The sequence below is a fragment of the Dendrobates tinctorius genome, unplaced genomic scaffold (assembly GCF_039654945.1).
Source record: "Dendrobates tinctorius isolate UK_male_01 unplaced genomic scaffold, ASM3965494v1 ptg000073l, whole genome shotgun sequence".
NCBI classification, from domain to species: Eukaryota; Metazoa; Chordata; class Amphibia; order Anura; family Dendrobatidae; genus Dendrobates; species Dendrobates tinctorius.
The window spans coordinates 34,870,621-34,895,456 of record NW_027361741.1 but is presented as its reverse complement, the minus strand read 5'-3'; the positions used below and the strand labels follow the sequence as shown (position 1 = coordinate 34,895,456).

Genomic DNA, 24,836 nt, shown 5'->3' with positions numbered 1-24,836 from the left:
CTACCAAAGGAAAATGCGCTGATGCAAAAATTTGGGCACCCAGCATGGTTGGTGTAATGGGCTGGGTGGTTTAACCACTGTGCCAAAGCCCAAGGAAGACCTGGAGGTGTGTGACTAGGAGCCTCAGCCAATCCGACCACGGACACCTAGCAGCTAACAACACCGTAGTCCATGGAGAGAAAAGAGAGGTGATCCAAGTGCTACTCCAGGACTGACCTTGGGTAGATGGTGGCTGACCACTAGGAGTGGATAGCTGGAATGGCCGGGGGAATGTCCAACAGATACAGACAGGCAGAGAAGATGACAGGAACCACAGGTGCAGACAGGACAGTCTAACGGAGAGATGAGCACTGACTGTGCAGCTGGCTCGGCTGCCGTCGAGGTGAGCACTGGCATGTGCAGCTGGCTCTGCTGCCATTGAGATGAGCATTGGCAGGTGCAGCTGGCTCAGCTGTCATTGAAATGAGCACTGACTGTGCAGCTGACTCAGCTGCCAATGAGGTGAGCACTGGCGGTTGCAGCGGGCTCTGCTACTGTAGAGATGAGCGCTGGCGGGTGCAGCTGGCTCAGCTGCCGTTGAGGTGAGCACTGGCAGGTGCAGCTGGCTCTGCTGCTGTTGAGGTGAGCACTGGCGGGTGCAACTGGCTCTGCTGCCACATTGAGGTGAGCACTGGCAGGTGCAGCAGACTCGCATACAAGTACAGGGACCTGAGAACTGACTAGCGTGTTAGGAACAAATTAACAACATTGCACAGGCACCTCCATGTTGGAGTAGGTGGTTTAAATAGGAAGAGACCTCCAGAAATTGGCTGGGTACACTTTAGAGGAACATGTGCTGCTCCTTTAAGAAGGAGGAAGGATTCGCACTCTCTCTAAGCACAGTGCCTGTGTCATGAACACCGCACTGCACCTGCTCACTGAGCCAGTACGCGTGTCCTGAGTACAAAACTGTGCGCAAAGATACCTGTGGAATGGGGCAGCAGTGATGACGATGCATGCTCCAGGCTCACAGGACCTGAAGCATGTGACTGCTGAAGGCGTGGTCTAAACTCCAGAGAGCTAGGAGCTGAGGAAAACTCCTAGAAAGGTAACTACAGGACAATGTTACCAAGGGGCATAGACAGAGACAGAAACCAGATCAAGCCAGGGTCAAAGCACAAGATAGTACGACAGTACCAAAGGGTTAGGCAGAATGGATAGTCAGGACGTAGCAATAGATCAGAAAACCAGAACGGGCAATAGACAGTACAATAGGGACAAACTGTAACGGAGTAACGATAGCCAAGCCAGGAGGTCAGAACCGGAAAAGACAATAATACCAAGACGAGAGACGGAGTAGAGTGAGGGGACAGACCGGGTCATACACGGGAAGCAAACAAGCAATGCAGTGTACACACACACCAGGGGGGTCAGACACACAATCAGAACAACAGTATGTATAGCTGACAGAGAACCCTGGTAAAGAGTGAGTATAAATACCCCTCCCAGATCCAGAAAGAGGCCAGGTACACTTAACCCTGTGAGTGCAGGGCAAGAACACTGTCCAAACCATGACAGCCTGGAGACCTGCTAGTAGTGCGTGCACCCCGGGCAACAGCAGACCCGGAAAGAGCAGTACGGGAGCCTTGGCAGTGAGTACGCTGATGTCTCTGCAGGGAGAGAGGGACTGCAGGCAGAGATGTGGGCTCTACAGTTAGTACCTAGTAGCACCCCATTTTGCAAGTATCACAGATTGTAAACTCTTTTTGTGCCAGACAAGAGTCTTTCAATTCTCGTTTGAGGGATTTTCATGAATTCTTCTTTGGAAAATTCTTTCAGTTCTGTGAGATTCTTGGGTCGTCTTGCATGCACTGCTAGTTTGAGATCTAGCCACAGATTTTCAATGATGGTCAGGTCAGGGGACTGTGTTTAGGATCATTATGTGACACTAGTCGCTTCTCTCGGCCAAGTAGTGAGTCAGAATGGTCAAGGAGTCCAAGGTCAGAAGCCAGGAGGGTACGTCATACATAAAAGGAAGAGACAAAAGTGTGGTCAGGTAATGTTCAGAAGTCAGAGTTTCAGGAGTGTAACAGATCAGAGTTGAAGTGGTTAAACAGACAGATAGTCAGAATGAAGTCCAAGGTCAGGCAACAACAGATCAAGCATAAAGAACTCAAGCCACAGGAGAAAAGAAACTCACAAGCTGAATGTATGTCTGGCAGAGGTCTGGGAGACAGCTCAGTTAAGTAGCTTGGCAATCACCTGGAATAATGAACACTGAGGCTGTGTGCACACATTGCAGATTTATTGCAGATCCGCAGTTGATTTTCCGCTGCAGATTCGCACTAAATCTGCAAGTGTGTATTAAAACAATGTTAACCTACGAAAAAAAAAATTGCTGTGCACATGCTGCGGAAAAAAATGTGCGGATTTGCAGCATTTTATTTTCCACAGCATGTCAATTCTTTGTGTGGATCTGCAGCGTTTCTGCACCCATTGACTTGCATTGAGTCAGGCATTTCCGCAGCAAAACTGCAGGTCTAAAAAAGATCTGCGGTTTTTATGCGGATGAAACGCTGCAGATCTGGAGGAGGGAAGTGTGTGGGCGGAGTGTGGGTGGTGACTGTGTGCGTGTATAGTGTGTGGGCGGTGACTATGTGCATGTATGGTGTGTGCGGGGCACTGCGTGTATGTGTGTGTGCATGTCTGTGTAAGCAGCCATTGTCTAATGGAACTATTGCTCCCATCTGGCAATGAATGTTCACTGTGACAGCATTGCCGATGATGGGAAAGTAGTCCCATCAGACAATGGCTGTGATCAGTAATAAAAAAGAAAAAAAACATTCAGAACATACATTATATACATATAACAGACAGAACATACATATAACATTCAACACATAACATAGAGTACATACTTACCAATCATCTAGTCCCCGACGCCCTCGTCTCCTTTAATAAAAATAAAATAATAAACCAACCTATGCTTACCTTTCCACTGTAGTCCAGTTATTAACGAGTGTCCCACGACGATCTCCCGTGTAGAACACTGACATCGGGTGATGTAAGTGCTCTACAGAGGCTCCTCGATGTACTGACAGCGGAGGTAATCTTCTGTGATGTATATCCCTCCGCCGCTGCTGGGAGAGAGCGGTCACTTAAGTTCATTCTCTCACCGGCATTGCTGTGTGAGAAAATTTCCACGCAGCATTGCCTAAATGTGAGCGCCTGAACTCAGGTAACCTCTTCATTGATGCACTGCAGGAGGATTATCTCCTGTTAGTTCATCACTGAGAGGCCCTATAGAGCAGTGACATCACCAAATGTCACTGTTCTATAGGGGAGATCATCGTGGGACACTCGTTATTAATTGGACTGCGTCGGACAGGGAGTATACGTTTGGTTTAATATTTTAGACCGAGGGCGTCGCATGGATTAGGCATGCAATAAAAATATGAAAAACTGTGTCATGTTTTACTTCATTAAAATACTTTATTCTTATGTGTGTTGGTTTTTTAACCCTTGGAAACTATAAGATTATTAATGGATAGGCGTCTTATTGACAGATGCGCCAAGTCTGGGGTGGCTGGGTGCTGGTATTTTTAGCCGGGGGGGTGCCAATATCCATGGCCCTTTCCTAGGCTATGAATATCAGCCCGCAGCTGTCTGCGTAGCCTTTCTGGCTATAAATTATAGGGGGACCCCATGTCATTTTTATTTGGGGCCCCCGTCTTTTAATAGCCAGTAAAGGCTAGCTGCGGACTGATATTCATAGCCTGGGAAGCTCCATGGGTATTAACCCCTTCCCAGGCTAGAAATATTGGCCCTGCCGTCGGCTTTCCCCCTCTGGCACAGAAAATTGCGCAGGAGCCCATGCCATTTTTTTTCCCATTTTTTTTTAATTAAAGATATTGCGTGAAGATTTTGTGTGTCTGTGTTTTTAACTATATATGTACCATTTTATCTATCTATCCCATATCTACCTATCTATCTATCTATATGGAAAAAACAATCAGGCAGCACTCCAGTTCAAGGAAAAATTGTGGACTTTAATCCAGCACCAAGTGGTGCAACGTTTCAACCTCACAGTACGGTCTTTGTGCTGTGTAAAAGATCCGCTAAGGATCAAAACGCGTAGCTGATGATTTTGTGCCCGACATTACATCCACTTGTTTGAGGGGAGAAAGCTGTTACATGTCATTTTAAAATTTCTACTTTGGAATAAAGCAAACAATTTTAGTAGCTGGAATGCTCCTTCTTCCTTCTGTCTACAATCAACATTCGTTGGGTCCAGACGAGGTTCCGTGCTGTTGTTGGTGAGCTGGCTAGGGCTTTTTTAGCCCCCCAAAAATCTTTTTATTTGTGCTATTTAGACTAACTAGCAAGCTGACAACAGTTATCCTTACAGGGATCCAAACAATAATACACAGGTAACACGATATTAATTACCTGGTCGGAACCGGTAACTATAAGGCCGCGGTATGGCCGACTACAAGTCCAAGAACTATGATTAATCAACTACGACGTGTCACTTATCCTTCTCTGACGTCTGGCAGAGTGGTTGTAGGTGTCCATGCGGTATCTCAGCCGCTGGGCCCAGCCGACAAGGAGTTGACTTAAGCTTCTGGTGTTCCCACCCCCAGGTGGAGCGAGGGCACAGCAGGTCCCTGAAGGCGGGATGGCAGTGGCCGGGGGCCTGGATGTATAGGCAGCAGCCGCCAACTGTAGTTGGGCAGCGGCGGCCGCGGCGGCATGCTGGAGTCGGGCAGTAGCGGCCACGGGTGGCAGTGGGCAGGCCACAGCCGCGGGCTGGAGTCGGGCAGCGGCGGCCGCAGGTGGCAGCCGGCAGGCCGCAGCAGCGGGCTGAAGTCGGGCAGCAGCGTCCGCAGGTCTAAGTGCCGGGAGTGGGAGCACGGACGTCCGGTCGGCGTCCCTCTGCTGGGCTGCTTGGTCCCATCTCCTCCCTGATCATGGTGATTCCCTCTCCAATCTCTGGTTGACGCCTCCTCCTTCCTGCTCTCTGGCGCCACCTAGGCTTCCTGCGCCTTCTCTCCCGCTCTGTCGAGAGCCCCCTGCTGGCGTTCTCAGTTCCTTTTATACCTGCTCCGCCCCCACTCCTTCTAGAACTGTCCTCAATCCGTCCTCTAATTAACCTTGGTGACAGTTTCCTTTGTTCCGGTCAAGGTTACACAGTGGGAACTCTCCCCCCTACAATGACATCACAAATCTTTTTTTTTTTGTTAAATAACATATCTTTATTTAGCTTACAAAAACGCATACAAATCCTCATGAAAAAAACGCATGAAAATCCGCATCAAAATGCATAAAAAACGCACCTGCATTTTCTGCCAAGAGGTGCGGATTCTGTGCGGAAAATTCCGCAGGCTAATCTGCAACATGTGCACATACACTTACAGCCGAGCTGTCAGTAACTGCATCCCAGACACTATGAGGAATGGAACTGTGACACATACAATTATAGAAGCCATCCTCTTTTTAACTTCAGCTTTTTTGGTGATGGTGTTGTTTGCATCAAGAATTTGTTGAAATTTCATTGAATCCATTCTTCCAACTACCCGTAAAATATTCCCTATGCCATTGGCTGCAACACAACCCCAAAGCATGATTGGTCCACCCCGATGCTTGATGGTTGGAGAAATGTTCTTTTCCTTAAATTATGTGCCATTTTTTCTCTACACATATCTTTGATCATTTTAGAGATAATTTCATCTTCAACTTGCTTAACTGTTTACATTAATTGTCAATACCCTATGTCAATCTCAAAACATAACTACATCATATTAAACAATTGATGTGAATAAAATGTAAATCAAATATAAGCAATCACATTCTATGCTGCATGAAAAAAATAAATGAAAAAACCTAATAATAATAAATTGTTTCTGAAATTCAGGTCCATTGGTTATTTTGTGTCAAGCTTGAGTATTCAATAGGCTTCTCTCTACATGAGACACTTCGGCCAACTTCCCCCTCTGACGAGGTAGGGAACCTTTTCTATGCCATAAAATCTGAAGCATCTAGTGTCTCCATTATGTGCACTGACAAAGTGCTTCACCTGAGTAAGATGCATTCTTTTGCCTATAATAGCTTGGTGTTCTGAGATATGTTCTTCAATTTTCTAATGGTGCAGCCTACTTTTCACATATTGCATTCAGTGCAATAAATTATGTGGTGACTGTTACAGTTAATACATTTAGCAATATAAAAACTTTCACCCTGTGATGAAGTGAATTCCTAGGTTTTATCCAAGGCAAAAGCGCACATATTGCACTGACTGCCTGCACATTTAAAGAATCCCTTAACATTTAGCCAAGTCCTGGTAATATCCGGTCTATGGAACAGACTAGGTGATATATTTCCAATCGATCGTCCACTCCTGGCTACATACCTGCATCCACCTGAAATAATTTAATAATTTTACCCAAAATATCATCTTGACTTGCAAATTTTTGGGGGGATCATGTTCCGAATTTTCCAAAATTACTGCCTGTATGGTGTAGAAAAGGTAATGGATGCCCCTAAGCCACTCCTCGTCTGACTTGTATTTCTCTCCGCCTCGATTGAGATACTACTCTATTGTGTGCTGCAGAATCTAAAGAGGAATTATAACCTCTTTCTCACAGTTCATAATAGTATTTTCTCTATGGAAACTGCTTTCCTCTGAGCAAATGCACCTGGAACGCATAAACGCGCCATAAGGAATGGCTTATATGTACTCTGTCTGGGTTGACAGCTTGAGGATTTTAGTATTGTGTTGCCAGATAGGGTTTCTGTATATAGGGAAGTGTGGACCCATTCTTCTATATCGTCATCTGTCAAAAGAATGTCCAAAAACGGAGTTTGAATTGTGCAGGCATTGACAAACCACAGATTGTACACAATATTGTTTAAATATGTGGGAAACTCAGAAATATCACATTCACATGTATTACTGACTCACCCCCAGAGGCCATGGGGTACTCTGTGCCGGGTCCGTTGATTTCAATGGGAGATGTCACAGTGGCAGTGACCCGGTCTGTGGCCTCAGGCGGTCAATGTAAAAAGGGTGGAGTGATGGGGATAAAGTTGTTGAGATGACTCGTGACGCCACCTGTGGTTTCTGGTCAGTTTGACCAGCGCTGCAGGGTTGCTTCTCTAGGTCAGATGGTGTGGTGCAGAAATGATGTTGAAGCTCCCCACAGGTGGAGCTGTAGCCCCAGGGCAGAGTAGATGAGGTTGGCAAGTGGGGAGATGGTGTAAAGAAGTAGATGTAGCAGAGCTGGGTGTAAGGCGCAAGAATAAGTGGAGGACACAAGGGCATGTAGTTCCAAGCAGTGGCGGATTATAATAAGGTCAATTTGGGCAGTTGCCCCGGGCCCAGTGGGGTTAAGGGGCCCACAGCCCAGGCCAGTAAATTGCCCCATTATAATCCGCCACCGCGCAGGGCCGGATTATAGGCAGGGCAGGCGGGGCTTCAGCCCCGGGGCCCCCACCACAAGAGCTTCTAAGGGGGCCCCCACCACATTCCTGCTGGCTGCTGCAATGGCACTCCATCTTCTCCCCACCTAAAAGTGAGTGACCGTGGGGGCGGCATTATGTGCTCTGCTACCAGCAGCATCTACAAGTAGCGTGAACGCTGATGCTGCTGGTAGCGTGCAAAGGCTTGTGATGAGATCACAGGAGGTAAGGTGTCAGGGCCCCCGATCATGTGACCCCTGTCTCCTCCCCTCCTGTGACCTCATCACAGGTCCTGTGCGCACAGCACAGAGCACTGAGAGCAGCCATGTATGTGGAGTGCGGCTCTGCGGGTGGAGGTAGGTGCTGGAGGCTCCATTATTCTCTATGTGGAGTGTGGCTCTGCAGGTGGAGGTCGGTGCTGGAGGCTCCATTATTCTCTATGTGGAGTGCGGCTCTGCGGGTGGAGGTCGGTGCTGGAGGCCCCATTATTCTCTATGTGGAGTGTGGCTCTGCGGGTGGAGGTCGGTGCTGGAGGCCCCATTATTCTCTATGTAGAGTGTGGCTCTACGATTCGTGACCCCGTCACGTGACGAGGGGGGCCCACAGAGTCTGAACTGCCCCGGGCCCTGGCTACCCTTAATCCACCCCTGGTTCCAAGGCTTTACTCACAGTCTGGTGCACACAGATGCCCGCTTCGGTGCCGTGTCCTCCAGGTCAGGGGCTCAGCCAACTCCCAGGCAAGGTAAAGTACACCTTTCCAGCACTCCTCCAACATGTACCTTCTCTGAACGTCTCCACACTAGCGCCTAATCTGAAGTACTTGCGTATTAAACTCAAGTACCTCCTTTTTGATGTTATTTAGAACTCTACTTGTATGGCAGACAGCTGTAGCTTCGGCTACTCCTTGCTATCATGTCCCGGCTCACCCACGTTGCTGTTGTGCCCCCAAGTCTTAGATATGAATAAAGTGGTGATGACTTCTATTCCTCCAGTTTCTGCTGCAGGAACATCAGTAACCATACAACCTCGGGGACCGGACCCCGGCCATGCGCTTCAAACTCGAGGAAGGGCTCTGCTCTGACCCTAGTCCTTAGTTCTCTTCTTCTCCTTACGTTCCGTACTAAACTATCTTCCTTCCGAAGAATCAGGCTTTCTATGGCTCTTTCTTGTCCCAGGAGCTCCAGGTCACAGGAGTCTGCTGCAGCGCTTCCTTCACTCCATCCCTCTCAGGGAATCTTCTCTCACAGACTGACCTTTTCCTAATATTCTCCCGCTCTCTTGTGCAGTCTAAGCTCCACCCACCTCCCAGCACTCTTCGTGTTCCAAGCAGGGAGCCACCAAGGTTGCTCTGCTACACTACTGGTGTGCGTGTGGGATGTGAGTGTTGGAGTGTGGTCAGGTGTCTCCACCTTACCTGGATAGTAGGGTAACACACCTCAGGAGGAGGTGCAGTACCTCTGTGGCGACTGAACCCTCAGGGGCGCCACATAACCACACCACACTATAAGGAGATCATCCACTTATCTCCCATACCTTTTCAAATTAGTGGAAGTGGGGTTAGTCAGATTGAAAATGAACCTGTCCTCCCATCAGGCCATCAATAAAATGGCCATAGAAGGGGATAACGTTGTGCCTATCGGGACTCCGACAGTTTGCAAAAATAATTTTGAATCAAACATAAAATAATTATCTTTCAAAAGATATCTTTCAAAATAAACTGTTTCAACTCATTAGTGTATGTGCTATAATTGTTTAAATGATGTTGGATGGCACATGTGGCCAGAATACAGATTTATTATGTCACATGTAACAAATATATAACCCAATTACCATCAAAAATTTGTCAAAAAATCATAAAACAGAGGATCCATATTTTATGTAACCTGGAATTCTAAAGGTAAGTGTTTGTAAAAATGTGTCCAGCCTTTCTCCCATACCCTCATTCGAAGTCCCAATTCTCAATATGATAAGACGTAAGGTGGGAGGGAATATGTCTTTATGGGTCTTCAGTAACCCATGAAAGATGAGGCTGATGGAATGGTTTTCACAATTTCTCCTAAGTAGAAACTTCTTCTGGTTTGTGTCAATAATTCCCACTTTTCAGTTTTTTAATTTCCACAAAAATTTAAAATAACCAATAAATTTCATTCAACTTCACAATTGTGTCCCACTTGTTGATTCTTCATCAAAAAATTACATTTGGTATCTTTATGTTTGAAGCATGATATGTGGGAAAAGGTTGAAATGTTCCAGGGAGCCAAATACTTTCGCAATGCACTGTATACGCTTCTACGGGTCCTGAGGGAGAAAGGAAATGATGAGGTCCATATACTTATGTAAGGTTCAGGACCTCCCCTTTCTAAACATCACCTCCATGTGAGAAAAACAGTGCTCACCGGCCCATTCATACAACACACAATTAAACCTACAATTAAAAAGAGTAAATCAAACTAGAAAAGATATTACTATGAGCAAATAAGTGTCATAGCGACTACAAGAATACAGACATATTTTATCATTAAAAGCTGTTGCTCCCAGCGCCCGTGTGCGCATGATCCACCTTGCCTCCCTTCTGAGCAGTAATCTTTGAAGAGCTCCTCCCTGAACAGGTAAACCTACTCGTTCTAACATCACAAAGCGCAACGCCTCTGGATTTCCCCCTTGATGCTCCCTCATATCATTTATCAATCGTGGGGCACCCTCACCAGACTGAATTGAATTAAAGTGTTCACGGAATCTGACAAAAAGTGGCTGAATAGTCTTGCCAATCTAAAAAGACTTGCATGGGCAAAATAAGACATACACTATGTAACTTATCCTACATGAGATGAAATCATGAACCTGATGCGACACGGACCCTATTTGAATGAACCGTCCTGTAATGTGAATAAAACAAAACGAGCAATGTCCACATCTAAAATTGCCCTTAGGGACACCTGTTATCCAATCATTACGTTCATTTTGGATACGATTATGCACCAGAATATCTTTTAAATTGGTTGTGCGCCTACATGAAATTAACAGGCCACTATCTCAGACAATTCTAAATCCCTTTCCAAAATATGGCAGTTTTCGTTTGTCACGGATTTGATGTATTTATCCAAAGGGTCATACTTAAAACTAAATAACTAAATACAAATCTTTTGCCCACCTCCTTATTGTCATCCCTGATCTTAATGCCTCTAGATGGGTTGTCCTGCGATTGATTGATAGCCTTGTTCAGGGCTGTGTCCAAAACCGTTTTTAGATATCCTCTCTCTACGAATCTTTGGTATAAATCCGAAGAATGTTCTACAAATCTACCTAGATTATTGTTATTCCTTTTAAGCCTCAAAAACTGACTGTAGGGTAAGGATTTCTTCGTATAATGAGGGTGGGCACTAGGGTGACCGGATCTCATATGGGGGGGAAAAAATGTCAGACAATGAAAAGTTGTTAATGGCTAATAAATTGCTCAGTAGCACAGATGAACCATCAGAGCACGCTAACCTACATGAGTTGATAATTTTACATAGTTATCTAATCTATTCTAGAGCTTTTGTTAAAGTAGTTTTTGAAACGTCAGAATATAATGCTCGGCATTTGCTTACAACTTGCAGGACATATAGCTTTTGTTCTTCATCTTTTGTCAGAAGGTCGTTAAAGTCGGTTACTTCCTACCTCTTTTAATTTTTCTTTCCTAACTTTTGGATTTACAACCCTAGCGTGCTCTGATGGTTCATCTGTGCTACTGAGCAATTTATTAGCCATTAACAACTTTTCATTGTCTGTAATGGTGGGATCAAAAAACGATAATCCCACCAACTCTGCATTCAAATACCACAAATGGTTCGAAAATTTGGTCAGGGCTATTTCTGCAATGTTGTTGTCACATTCTTTATAGTCTAACAGACTATGCAAAATACCTAAATCTTTAAATACCTCAATTTGGATTTTTTCAAACTTTGAGCAACGAGCGGCACGGGTTAACGTCGTTTGATCGAGCTCAAATTTTGGCTATCTTAATATCTGGAAAGGGGAATCGTTTTGTGGGGTCCAGACGGACAAAATTCCGACATCGCTTTTTTGCGGTCACCCTAGTGGGCACTATCAAAATGCAGCAAAGAATTCGTAGAGGAATTACACCAGTGTGGGAGGTGAGTATATGTTATTTTTATTTTACGCTGGGAAATATAGTATTTAAGAAGGGGTTGTCTGAGTAGTGGACAACTGTTGTGAACTCCCTTGCTTGGATTTCTGAGCCGAAGCTCCCTCTGTTCCTGCTGGAGGTTACTGAGAGTAGTGGAGCTGGCCAAGTGGATGGAAGGTCTCCACCTGACGATGATAATTGGGAACCCGGGATTACTGCCTGTTAGCATATAATGGAGCTGGCTGCTCTGGAAGGTTGCTGGTGATTTTTCCTCCTTGTGCATTTGTAGTTCTTTAGTCCCCTGCCTGATCTGCATGTTCAGTTAAGTGATTCTTTTGCTAATCCTTTGCATCTAATCTGGTTGTGCCTTTTTTTTCTTTCTGCTCTGTTGCTAGGGTTCAGCGTGCTCCCTGCTGGGGGCAGCGCTGGACCCTGCTTCATTTGTCACAGCTTGTTAAGTCCCCTGTTATATTAGTATCTTTTGCTTTGCTTCCAGTTTATACCAGAGTGCTGATCTAGCGAGGGTGAGGTCGTGTGACCTCAGGTGTTTTGAATATCAGAAGTGTTGGACATTTTTAGGGTTTTGTGTGTCATTGCAGACAGTATCTTTTCTGTCCTGTCCTGTCTAGACAGCTTGGGCCCCACCATTTGCTCAGTCTGTTTTCTGCCTGTGTTTGGGTCTCATCTTATCTCACCGACAATATATGTTTGGGGGCTGTCTATTCCTTTGGGGATCTGCTCCAGGGCAGTTTAGATTTCACCTTTCTGTCTTTAGGTTTAGTTAGTTCTCCAGCTGTGACGAAGCATCTAGGGCATTGTAGGAACGCTCCACGGCTACAGCTAGTTGTGTTGATAGGATCAGGGGTCTGCAATCCGCTTAGCTACCAACCTCTCTGGTCTTCTGGTGGCTTAGCCTGTTCCTGCTATCCTCCTCGGTGACCCATTCATAACAGACAACCCTTTTAAATGTTGTTAGAATTGCACACGTTCTTTACTGTGTCTCATTTAACTGTGAAGTGACTGAGGTATAGTCTAGGTGCAAACCCACGGACTGTTTGTACAAGGATTATCCATTACTCCCAACCAGATCCATTCTCGGTGGCTCAGTGGTTAGCACTACAGCCTTGCAGCACTGGGGTACTGGGTTCAAATTTTGTTTGTGAGGGCAATGAATTCATTTTGAAGCACAAAGCATTTAAATTCTTGGATACCTGGTACCTCCAACGGATGGGTAGCGCGATGGGGACCCCAGTAGGATGCAAATTCGCAAATCTGTTATTGGCTGTGTTTAAAGAGAGGTACATTTACACTCTGCAAAACCATTATTTAAAGCACATTAGATTGGTCATCAGGTATGTGGATGACGTATTCATGGTGTGGGACAGATCTCGGGATGCATTCCACGATTTTGTGGAGCACCAGAATCTGTCCAACACCATGAATATGAGCTTCACTTCTAAATTTGTTGGTTCATCCTTGGAATTTTTGCATGTAAATGTATGGGTAGAACAGGGCGTTCTGAACAGAGGTGTATCGGAAGCCTAACTCCACCAAGGACAACATCTGCAAAGAGTTTGCATGTTCTCCTCATGTTGGCATGGGTTTCGTTTGTGTACTTGGTTTCCTCCCACATTCCAAAGACCTACTGATAGGGAATTTAGATTGTGAGCCCCATTGAACAGCGATGATAATGTAAAGCTCTAATAAGCAGAGCATAATAAATAAATGATAATAATAAATTATTCCAGTTTTTCCAGCTATAGAGATGCTTTCACATTTCTGAATCCAAAAAGCCTGGCACATTGTGACCTAGGATATGATGACATAGTCTTCAGCCAGTCTGTTACAGACATAGTGATGTTTTATAGATTGGTTCACCAAGAGTTTATTTCTTTATTTAGGTGGACTTGATTATCTGGTGCTAAATCATGCGGGAGGACTTGTAAGTTTTGAATATTTTAAAGGTGACGTGGAGCCTATGCTGATTTCCAGCCATATAAATTTTCTTAGTTATGTCGAACTGACGTCCACAGCTCTGAAGGCGCTTCTAGAATCCCAAGGGAGCATCATTGTTATATCCTCGATGAGCGGTAATAATACTGGCTTGGTTGTATAGTAGTTTTTATGCTTTACTAGTTTGGATTACAGAACAGTTTATATTGGTGGTAAATGCAGATCACTGTAGCAATCTATATTATCACATCTAAAACAAGAGGCAGAATTAAGATTGTATAACAAGTCTACACAGTTTCTAAACTTTTTACCTTTCCCTATCTCATAGCTCACTCAAAAAAATGTGCACAGATACAGATTCCCTGAGTGGCCCGAGGATCCCTGCCTTGTTTGATCTCAAGTGGAAGTAAAAGCTGGAAAGTTGGATGCAAAAATTTCTGCACCATTTCTGCATCTATAGGCAGGCAAAAATGCAGTGAAAAAAGTCAAATTTAGATGCATTTTCGTGTGCACTTTTTCACTTGCGTTATTCTAATGTTTTTGAACAGCAAGGAATGCTATATAGATAAATAATAGATATAGACTGACAGATATAATTGAACAACCCCAACAAATAATAAAATTGCACCCTCTGGAGTTTATTGGACTTCTTTTTATGATTACATAAATGAAAAAAACAATGTGGAGTATCCCCCATTCTTCATAACCAGCAAAGGTAAAGCGTACAGCTGAGAGCTGACACTATCAAACTAGGAAGGTGCATGGTTATTAGGCCCTTCCCAGCCTAAAAATATCAGCCTGCAGCTGTCCCAGAAGTGGAACATCACATCTTCCCGATTGCCCTGGAACGGTGGAAATCGGGGTAATGGTGCATGGGTTTGATGTCAGCTGGGTACTGTCCACAAACACAGCTGACATCAACCCCTGGTGTTAGCAATTGAGAGGTGTCTATCAGACTCCCCCATTACTAGCCCAATAAAAAATAGAACAAACACAAATACAAAATCTTTATTTAATTAAACACTCCCCTACACTTTCCCTGGTTCACCATTTTATTTAAAAAAAAAAAGTTCCCATGCAGGTCCGACGTAGTCAACAAATGGAAACCTGAAAAACATAAACAGAGAGAATTAAAAATAAGACACTGTCCTTCGCAGGACCGACTTAATACACCGAATCCGATGTAGTACATAGTGTAAAGTGAGCAGGAACACCTAAGAGCAGTGACGTTACTGACTCGGATTCCCTGGACTACGTCGGACCTGCGAGGTGAAGCAGGTAATGCTTGGGGGAGTTTTTGTGTGTTTTTTTCTTTTTATTTACTAGGATAGTAACGGGGGGGGGTTGTCTCATAGACACCTCTCCATTACTAACACCAGAGCTTGATGTCAGCTGTGCTTTTGGACCATTCACAGTTGATATCAACCCAAACCACCATTGCACCAATTGCCAACACACCAGGGCAGTCGGGAAGAGCCAACGCGCGAATGTGAAACGCCACTTCCCTAATGTGATGTGCCACTTCTGAGGTGGCTGCAGCTTGGTATTTTTATGCTGGGAAAGGCCCAACAGTCAGGGACTTTCCCAGCCTGATAATTTTATCAGCTCACAGCTGTCTGCTTTACCTGGGTTGGTTACAAAAATGGAAGGGAACTGTTTTTTCATTTATTCATTTAATCATAAAAAGCTGTCCAATAAGCTCCACATGGTGCAATTTTATAATATGACAGAGGTTGTGCAATGTATTAGACAAAGATAACTCAAGTAAACACAAAATTTAGTTTTTAAATGAAGGTCTTTATTATTACGCGAAAAAGAAATCCAAACCTACCAGCCCTTGTATAAAAAAGTGATTGTGCTCTAAACCTAATAACTGGTTTGGCCACCCTTAGCAGCAACAACTGCAATCAAGCGTTTGTAATAACTGGCAATGAGTCTTTTACAACTTTCTAGAGGAATTTTGGCCCACTCATCTTTGCAGAATTGTTATTAATGAGCCACATTGGAGGGTCTCCAAGCATGAACCACCTTTTTTTATGTCAAGCCACAGCATCTCAATCGAATTAAGGTCAGGATTTTGACTAGGCCGCTCCAAAGTCATAATTTTGTTTTACTTTAGCCATTCAGTGGTGGACTTGCAGGTGCGTTTTGGATAATTGTCCTGCTTCATAACCCAAGTGCACTTCAGCTTGGGGTCACAAACAGATGGCCGGACAATCTCCTTCGGGATTTTATGGTAGACAGCAGAATTCATGGTTCTATTTATCACAGCAAGTCGTCCAGGTCCTGAAGCAGCAAAACAGCCCCAGACCATCACACTAACAGCACCATATTTTACTGTTGGTATAATGTTCCTTTTCTGAAATGCTGTGTTACTTCTACACCAGGTGTAATGAGACATATACCTTCCAAATAGTTCAACTTTTGTCTTGTCAGTCCACAGAGGATCATCAATGTTTTCCGGCAAGACAGACGAGCCTTTATGTTCTCATTGCTCAGCAGTGGTTTTCGTCTTGGAACTCTGCCACATGCAGGCTATTTTTGTGTCTTTCTTATCTTGGAGTCATGAACACTGACCTCAACTGAGGCAAGAGAGGCCTGCAGATATTTGGATGTTGTTTTGAGGTCTTTTGTGACCTCTTGGATGAGTCATCACTGCGCTGTTGGGGTTATTTTGGTCAGCCGGACACTTCTTGGAAGGTTAATGACTGTTCCATGTTTTTGTGATTTGTGGATTATGGCTCTCATTGTGGTTCACTGGAGTACCAAAGCTTTCGAAATGTCTTTACAACCTTTTCCAGACTAAAAAAATCGCAATTACCTTATATACTCTAGTATAAGCCAACCCGAGTATAAGCCGAGGCACCTAATTTTGCCACGGAAAACTGGGTAAGCTTATTGACTCGAGTATAAGCTGGGTATGCATTGTCCCCTTATCCCTGTCCTGCTATGCATGGATCCCGCGTTCTGTCCTGGTATGTGGCTCCCCCGTTTTGTCCTGGTATATGTGGCTTCTCCGTCCTGTCCTGCTATGTGTGGCTCCCCCTGTCCTGTCCTGCTATGTGTGGCTCCTCCATCCTTTCCTGCTATGTGTGGCTCCCCTTGTCCTGTTCTGGTATGTGTGGCTCCCCCCGTCCTGTCCTGCTATGTGTGGCTCCCCCTGTTGTTTGCATGGCACCCCAGTCCTGCATGGCTCCGCTACCCCATTGCCGCAAGGCTCCACCGGTCCCGCATGGCTCCCCTGATCCCACATGACTCACACTCCCTTCCGCGTCCTACTCACAGTCCTAGCGCCGTCCCTGCATGTCCATTGTCCCGGTGCCAGGCAGCTCTTTCTGTGCTCAGCGGTCACGTGGTACCGCTCATTAAGGTAATGAATATGCACTCCACGCCTATGGGAGTGGAGATTTCTAAAACTTTATATGGACAAAACAGAATTCATCATCTTTCCCCCATCCTGGATCTTGTCATATCTAACAGACCGGACATTCAGTGACCTCTCCCACACTACCTCCTCACCTTGCCCACTGTCTGTCGGTGTTCCCAAGGCTCAGTTCTAGGATCCCTACTCTTCTCCATCTACACCTTCTGCCTGGAACAGCTCATAGAATCATATGGTTTGCAGTATCATCTCTACGCCGATGACACTCAGATCTACCTAACTGGACCAGACATCACCTCCTTAATAACCAAAATACCACAATGTCTGTCCACTATTTCATCTTTCTTTTCTGCTCGCTTTCTAAAACTGAACATGGACAAAACAGAATTCATCATCCTTCCCCCATCTCTCTCCACCTCTCCACCGGACCTATCCATCATCGTCAATGGCTGCTCACTTTCCCCAGTCCCACATGCTCGGTGCCTTGGTTGATCCTTGACTCTGCCCTCTCTTTCAAGCCACATATCCAAGTCATTGCCTCCTCCTGCAGACGCCAGCTCAAAAATCCAGATCCTTACATTCCTTGACCAAGAAACTGCAAAAACGCTGATGCACGCCCACATCATCTCCCGCCTCGACTATTGCAACCTCCTATTCTCTGGCCTCCCCTCCAGCATTCTTGCACCACTCCAAACTATACTAAACTCTGCTGCCCGACTAATCCACCTGTCTCTCCATTATTCCCCAGCCTCTCATCTCTGCCAAGCCCTTCACTAGCCTCCTATTGTCCAGAGTCTCCAGTTCAAAACGCTAACTATGACATACAAAACCATCCACAACCTGTCTCCTCCATACATCTGTGACATGGTCTCCCGGTATTTACCTACACTCAACCTTCGATCCTATCATGATCTCCTTCTCTACTCCACTCTTATCTCTTCTTCCCACAGCCTCATACAAGACTTCTCCCGTGCTTCCCCATACTCTGGAACTCTCTACCCCAACACATCAGACTTTTGCCTACCACCTTCCAGAAAGCCTACAACCCGCAGTGATGCTCAGTCTACTGAACCGCATAATGACCAGCTCTACCCTCTCCTAGTGTATCCTCACCCTTCCCCTGTAGACTGTGAGCCCTCGCGGGCAGGGTCCTCTCTCTTTTTGTACTTGTGGGTGCCTTGTATTGCTCATGTTTATCGTACTTGCCTTTGTAGGCCCCTTTTTCACATGTAAAGCGCCATGGAATAAATGGCACTATAAAAATGAATAATAATAATATAAAATAATGTTTTGGGAAGCAGACTTTGATGGAATGGTCTGCTGGTGTCATGTCGTTTTTGGAGAGCCCCTGTTGTGTCTAAAAAGTGGAAAACCTCCCACAAGTGACCCCATTTTGGAAATTAGACCCCTCAAGGAATGTGACTAGATGTGTGCTGAACGTCACAACACTCCCTGGGGCTTCACAGATATTTAAAACATAAAGCCGTGAAAATGCAAAAATAAGCCCCAATTTTTTTTATTTTCATGAGGGTAACAGGACAAAAAGGACACCAAAATTTGTTGTGCAATTTCTCTTGAGTACACCGATACCCTGTAAGTGGTTGAAAACTACTTTTGAGGTACAGCGCAAAGGTCAGAAGGGAAAGAGCACCACATTAGAGTTCAGATCTTGCTGGCTGGTTTGAATGTGCCATGTCATATTGGCAGAGTCCCTGAGGTGCCAGAACAGCAGAACCCCCCCATACATGACCCATTTTACAAACTACACTCAATTAATTTGTCTAGGGGTGCAGTGATCATATAGACACATCAGATGTGGCTCAGAATTTTATACCATTGGGCAGTGAGTAAAAAATGATTACATTTTTACCACCAAAATTTAGTTTTAGTCCCAGATTTTACATTCTCACAAGGGAAAATGGGCAAAAATGGCACCAAAATTTGTCCCACAATTTCTGCTGAATGTTGACATACCCCATATGTGGCTGTACATTACTACTTAGCCATACGGCTAAGACTCAGGAGGGATGCAACGATATTTACCTACTCGAGTGCAGATTTTCCTTGAATAGTTTGCGGACTCCATATACAGAGCCCCTAAGTGCTAGAAGAACAGAATCCCCCTCAAGTGACCCCATGTTGGAAATTATACCCCTTTGGGAATTTATCTACAGCTGTAGTGACAATTTTGACTCCATGGATGTTTTCCAGAAACAAGAAGCAGTGGATGTTGCTGAGTGAAAATTGCAAACAGTCATTGTAGTGACCAGTAGGTTGTATTGACCAGTTAAATCAGGCGGTCTGTCATCGCTACAGAAATGCCAAACATGTGGACGCTATTTGTGGCTTAGGCACACTGGGTCTCAGAAGGGAAGTGGGCATTCAAATTTGGGAGTTAAGAATTAGCTGAATTTCTTTTGATGGAACAAAGAGCCATTTTAATTTTCCACAATCTCTGTACTACCAGTAATTTGGAAACTCCCTACATTTCTGATAACAGATGAACCTGAGTAGTGACTTTTTGTGGATTGATTTGAAGCTTTTTTTGGGAACATTTTGCATAACATTTGGGATCACATTTATCCGGCACTCTACGCTGAGCACTTCCATCGGGGTTTCCATCTAAATCTCTGAGTGACGTGATTCAGATGACATTCCCGAGGGATACATTTAATATAATGAGACAGCAGAGTTACTCTGGACTCCATCTGGCCTCTGTTCAACGTTGTCCATCTTTTCAGAAGTGAACAAAACTGTGGCAGAGCGCGCTTTTTTGCATGTCTAAAAGACAGATACCGTCGGATCATAGGCCAGGCAGCATCTACAGTTACTCCATCTGCCTCATTATAGGGAATCTTCCGCTGTGGGTTCCGTCTGAATCACATATTTCAGAGATTTACAAGAAAACCCCGGTGTAAGTGCTTAGTGTAGAGCGCAGGGTGTATGTGAGCCAAGCCTTACTGCGAACTTTGTGAGGCAGAATGAATAAATCAACAGCAGGTGAAGAATTGGTTTTATTTATTTTTTACGCTGTTCCTTGTGCGTTATAAGTGATTAGACGACTTTATTCTTTCGGGTCAGTTAGTAACAGCTAAAGCTACACAGCTGGGAATACAGCTCACAACTGCATTCTTAGTACTCCACATCAGCATTAGTTTGTTATAAAGTAGTTGTCCGCTACTGGAAAACCCTTGCAGTTCTTGGCCCTGTAGAATATAAAAACAATGTATACTCACCTCCGACAGTGGCGTCATTCCAGCAAAGTCAGCCCTTCTTTCTTACGTGATATTGCAGATTCATCATTATTCCATTACAGTGGACATCCCTTCTAACACAATAGTAAAGACTGACGTCAGTCAGAGGCTGCCGATTGGTTGCAGCAGACACGTGACACAATGTCACGTCACCGACTGTGAAAAGCACAGTAATTCCAACATCTCTGGAATGATGCCACTACAGGAGGTGAGTATATATTAATATTTTTTTTCTCTATTGAGCCATGAATTGATTAATCAGGGGTTTTCCAGTAGTGAACAACTACTTTAAGCATTTCCACAGTCTGATTTACTTCAAAAGTAGTATTTTTTTACTTGATAATGAAAAAAATGTCTCATATAGCTTTTCTCATTCCATGCAGGACGTATTGGGTCACCATTTACAGTATATTACTGTGCTGCCAAGTTTGCACTTGAAGGTTTCTTCAGTTCTCTTCGCAGAGAATTTATACTCCGCAAGAATAATGTATCTGTGACTGTGGCCGTTCTGGGATTTATTGATACAGGTGAGGTTGAAGGCATCTTTTCGATAGGCACTGAGATATTATTTTTATAAATTAGTTGTGTATGATATCCTTGAAACGTAGGTTTAACACTCTTTTACCAGAGCACCCGGTAGAGAAAAAAATAGGAAAATTTCAGGAAAGCTGAGGCAACAATATAACAGGTTCTTGATTAAAAAAAAACCCTACTTCAGGCTGAGCGAGTATACTCGTTAGGATTTGGTACTCGGCAAGTAATGTGGTACTCGCGGTACTCGAATCCTGGCGAGTATTTCACTACTCACCTTGCAATATTCGGCACAGTCCCCGCACAGCCCAGCACAGTCCCGCACAGGCCAGCACAGTCCCCACACAGCCCTGCACAGTCCCGCACGGTACCTGCACAGCCCAGCACAGTCCCGCTCAGCCCAGCACAGTCCCGCACAGCCTAGCACAGTCCCGCACAGCCCTGCACAGTCCCGCACAGCCCTGCAAGTCCCGCACAGTACCTTCACAGCCCAGCACAGTCCCGCACAGCCCTGCACAGTCCCGCACAGTACCTGCACAGCCCAGCACAGTCCCGCACAGGCCAGCACAGTCCCCGCACAGCCCAGCACAGACCTGCACAGACCGGCACAGTCTTCGCACAGTCCTCACCCAGCCCAGCACACACACACAGCCCATTTCTCGCATTTCCCATTGACTTACATTGGACTCGCTACTCGTTACAAGTACCCGAGTATTAGGAGGTACTCGTAATGAGTACAGCGAGTCCGAGTGAGTCGCCCTCCCAGGGCATCGGGGTACTCGGTACCGGGCCGGTGTCAGGGGAGATGTGTCACAGCGGAGGTGACCCGGTCCGTGGCCCTGGGCGCCCAAATCAATGGTGGTTTTTAATGTAGTTTATGTGAATAGTTCGTGACGCCACCTGTGGTGTTCGGCAAGGGAGGTGTTAAGCCGACGCTGCATGCAGATCCACTGGGACTGATGGTGTGGTGCAGCGAAGATGGTGTAGCTCCCCACAGGTGGAGCTGTAGTCCCAGGGCAGTGTAGGCGCTATGGATAAGGAGAGGCGCAGGATGGTATGGATGCTGGTACCCAGATGTAGCGGTGCTGAAGGTGTTAGCACACAAATGAATGGAGGACACCAGAGCTGCAGTTTCAAAGCTTTACTCACAGTTTGTGGTACACACTGGTGCCCGCCTCCGTGCCGTGTCCTCCGGGGCAAAGACTCAATCAACCTCCCAGGCAAGTCAGGACTCTCCTCTCCAACGCTCCGCCAACATGTACCTTCCTGAATGACTCCGCCAATGCGCCTTGTGGTGTGAACCACTCCAGTACTTAGTAACCCTGGAATGCCTCCTAAGAGATGTTCCTAGAACTCTACTTGCAGGGCAGACAGCTGTAGCCTGCTTCAGGGACGCTTCACTCCCGGCTCTCTCTCTGTGTTGCTGTTGTGCCTCAAGTCTTAGATGGGAGTAATGCATTTACAGCCAACTACTCCACCGGTGTCTGCTGCAGAACCCTAAGTGTCCATACAACCTCGGGGACCGGGCCCCGACCTTGTGCTGAGAACCTATAGGCAGGGTTCCTCTTCCAACCCACTTCTCCTCTCTGTTCTCTACTCCTTCGTTCCGTACTTGACTCTCCTTCTTATGGAAACTTAGGTTACAGTTCTATGTCTTTCTCCTTCTCCTCGGACCCGTCCTCAGACACTCCTAACTGACTGTCCTTCTCCGCCCACCTTCTGTCAGACTCCACTAAGGGACTGACATTCCCTCCTCTGGGACTCACCCCAGACTGACCTGTAATTCTAAACCTTCCCAACCTCTTATATGAATCTAAACTCCACCTACCTCCCAACACATCCAGTGTTCTAAGCAGGGAACCACCAGAGGTGCTCTGCTACTCTCCAAGCACTGAGCCGCAATGTGGTTGTGCATAACTACCCTGTTGTGTGGGGTGCGAGTGTTGGAGCGTGGAAAGGAGTTCCCAAATTACCCAGATGGTGGGGCACCACACCTTAGGAGAAGGTGCAGTACCTCTGTGGCGACTGAGCCTCAGGGGCGCCACACGAGTATTTCACTACTCACTCATCCCTAACCCTGCTTCTTTATTCCATGTCAATTAAAAAGCATCATAGGAAACTCTGCATAAATTTTCTCTGGGCTTGAAAAAGGCCAGTTATGGCAGACATGTGTTCTTCCTGTGATGGTTTTTAATTGACATGGAATAAAGAAGAAGTTTTTTTTTATCCAGAACCTGTTATTTTGGTTCCTCCACTTTTCTGAAATTTTCTTATCGTTTTTGAACCAGGTGGGACGCCCTGCTGAGTTTAGCACATATTGCTTCAGTCCGTCACTACTTTCAAGACCACATTTGCCACAGCTAAACAAACCTGCTTCTCATCTCTCATATCCTCCTTGTCTGTCAACCCTAAACAGCTCTTCAACACATTCAATTCTCTCCTCCGTCCCCCAGAACCTCCTCCCTCTCCACTTATCTCAGCTGAAGACTTTGCCTCATTCTTCAAACAGAAGATTGATAACATCAGAGACAGTTTTGGTTGACAACACCCTCCTAACAGCACCGCCCTCAAACATGCCTCAATCACACCTATCCTCAAAAAGCTCTCTCTTGACCCATACTCTGTATCTAGCTATCGCCCTATATCACTTCTCCCCTATGCCTCAAAACTACTGGAACAACACGTCCATCTTGAACTGTCCGCCCACCTCTCTTCCTGCTCCCTCTTCGACCGCTTACAATCTGGCTTCCAACCACAACACTCCACTGAAACTGCCCTGTCTAAGGTCACCAATGACCTATTAACCATCAAGGCCAAGTGACACTTCTCTGTCCTCTTCCTCCTGGACCTGTCCTTTGCCTTTGACACAGTGGACCATTCCCTATTACTACAGACCCTCTCATCTCTTGTCATCACAGACTTGGCCCTATCTTGGATCTCGTCATACCTAACAGACCAGTCATTCAGCATCTCCCACTCGCACAACAACTCCTTACCTCGCCCCCTATCTGTCGGAGTCCCGCAAGGTTCAGTCCTAGGGCCCCTGCTCTTCTCCATTTACACCTTCGGCCTGGGACAGCTCATAGAACCTCACGGCTTTCAGTTTCACCTCTATGCTGATGACACACAGATCTACATCTCTGGACCAGATATCACCTCCCTACTAACCAGAATCCCACAATGTCTGTCTGGTATTACATCTTTCTTTTCTGCTAGATTTCTAAAACTTCTAAAACTTAATATAGACAAAACAGAATTCATCATCTTTCCCCTATCTCACTCGCCCCCCCCAATGAATCTATACATTAAAGTAAATGGCTACTCACTCTCCCCAGTCCCACAAGCTCACTGCCTCAGGGTAATCCTAGTCACTGATCTCTCTTTCAAACCACATATCCAAGCCCTTTCCACTTCTTGCCGAATTCAACTTAAAAATATTTCACAGATCTGTACATTCCTCAACCAAGAATCTGCAAAAATCCTAGTCCATGCCCGCATCATCTCCCGCCTTGAGTACTGCAACCTCCTGCTCTGTGGCTTCCTCCCCTTTAACAATCTTGCACCCCTCCAATCTATTCTAAACTCTGCTGCCTGACTATTCTGTGGCGCCCCTGAGGCTCAGTCGCCACAGAGGTACTGCACCTTCTCCTAAGGTGTGGTGTCCCACCATCCAGGTAAGGTGGGAACTCCTGACCACGCTCCAACACTCGCACCCCACACAACAGGGTAGTTCAGCAAAGCCACATTGCGGCTCTTGCTTAGAGTGTAGCAGAGCACCTTTGGTGGCTCCCTGCTTGGAACACGAAACGTGCTGGGAGGTGGGTGGAGTTGAGAATACATAAAAGAGTGGGAAGGTTTAGGATTTAGGTCAGTCAGTCGGAGAGACTGAGGTAGGAAGTCACTCAGAGAGGAGTGAGGAAAGAAGATCCCTGAGAGAGGGATGGAGGAAGGAGTGCTGCAGCAGACCTGAGTGACCCGGGTCTGCTGGCACGGGAAAGGAAAGAAGGAGAAAGACATTGAACTGAAGCCTGAGCGTCCATAGGAAAGAAAGACAAGTACGGAGGAATAGAAGTAGTGACCACTTTATTCCCACACAAGACTTGGGGGCACAACAGCAACTGGAAAGTGAGCCGGGACTTGGTAGCAAGAA

The 24,836-nt window shown here is 45.7% G+C and overlaps 1 protein-coding gene across 1 annotated transcript in view; it reads left to right on the top strand.

Annotated features, from left to right (window-relative positions):
* The window catches only part of LOC141096235 (hydroxysteroid 11-beta-dehydrogenase 1-like protein A), a 76,680-nt gene that overhangs the window by 49,872 nt on the left and 1,972 nt on the right, over window positions 1–24,836 (top strand). Inside the window, exons 4-5 of the mRNA XM_073582737.1 lie at window positions 13,468–13,656; window positions 20,539–20,682. Coding sequence (XP_073438838.1) covers window positions 13,468–13,656; window positions 20,539–20,682 — 333 coding nt within the window. The remainder of the gene's footprint in view (window positions 1–13,467; window positions 13,657–20,538; window positions 20,683–24,836) is intronic.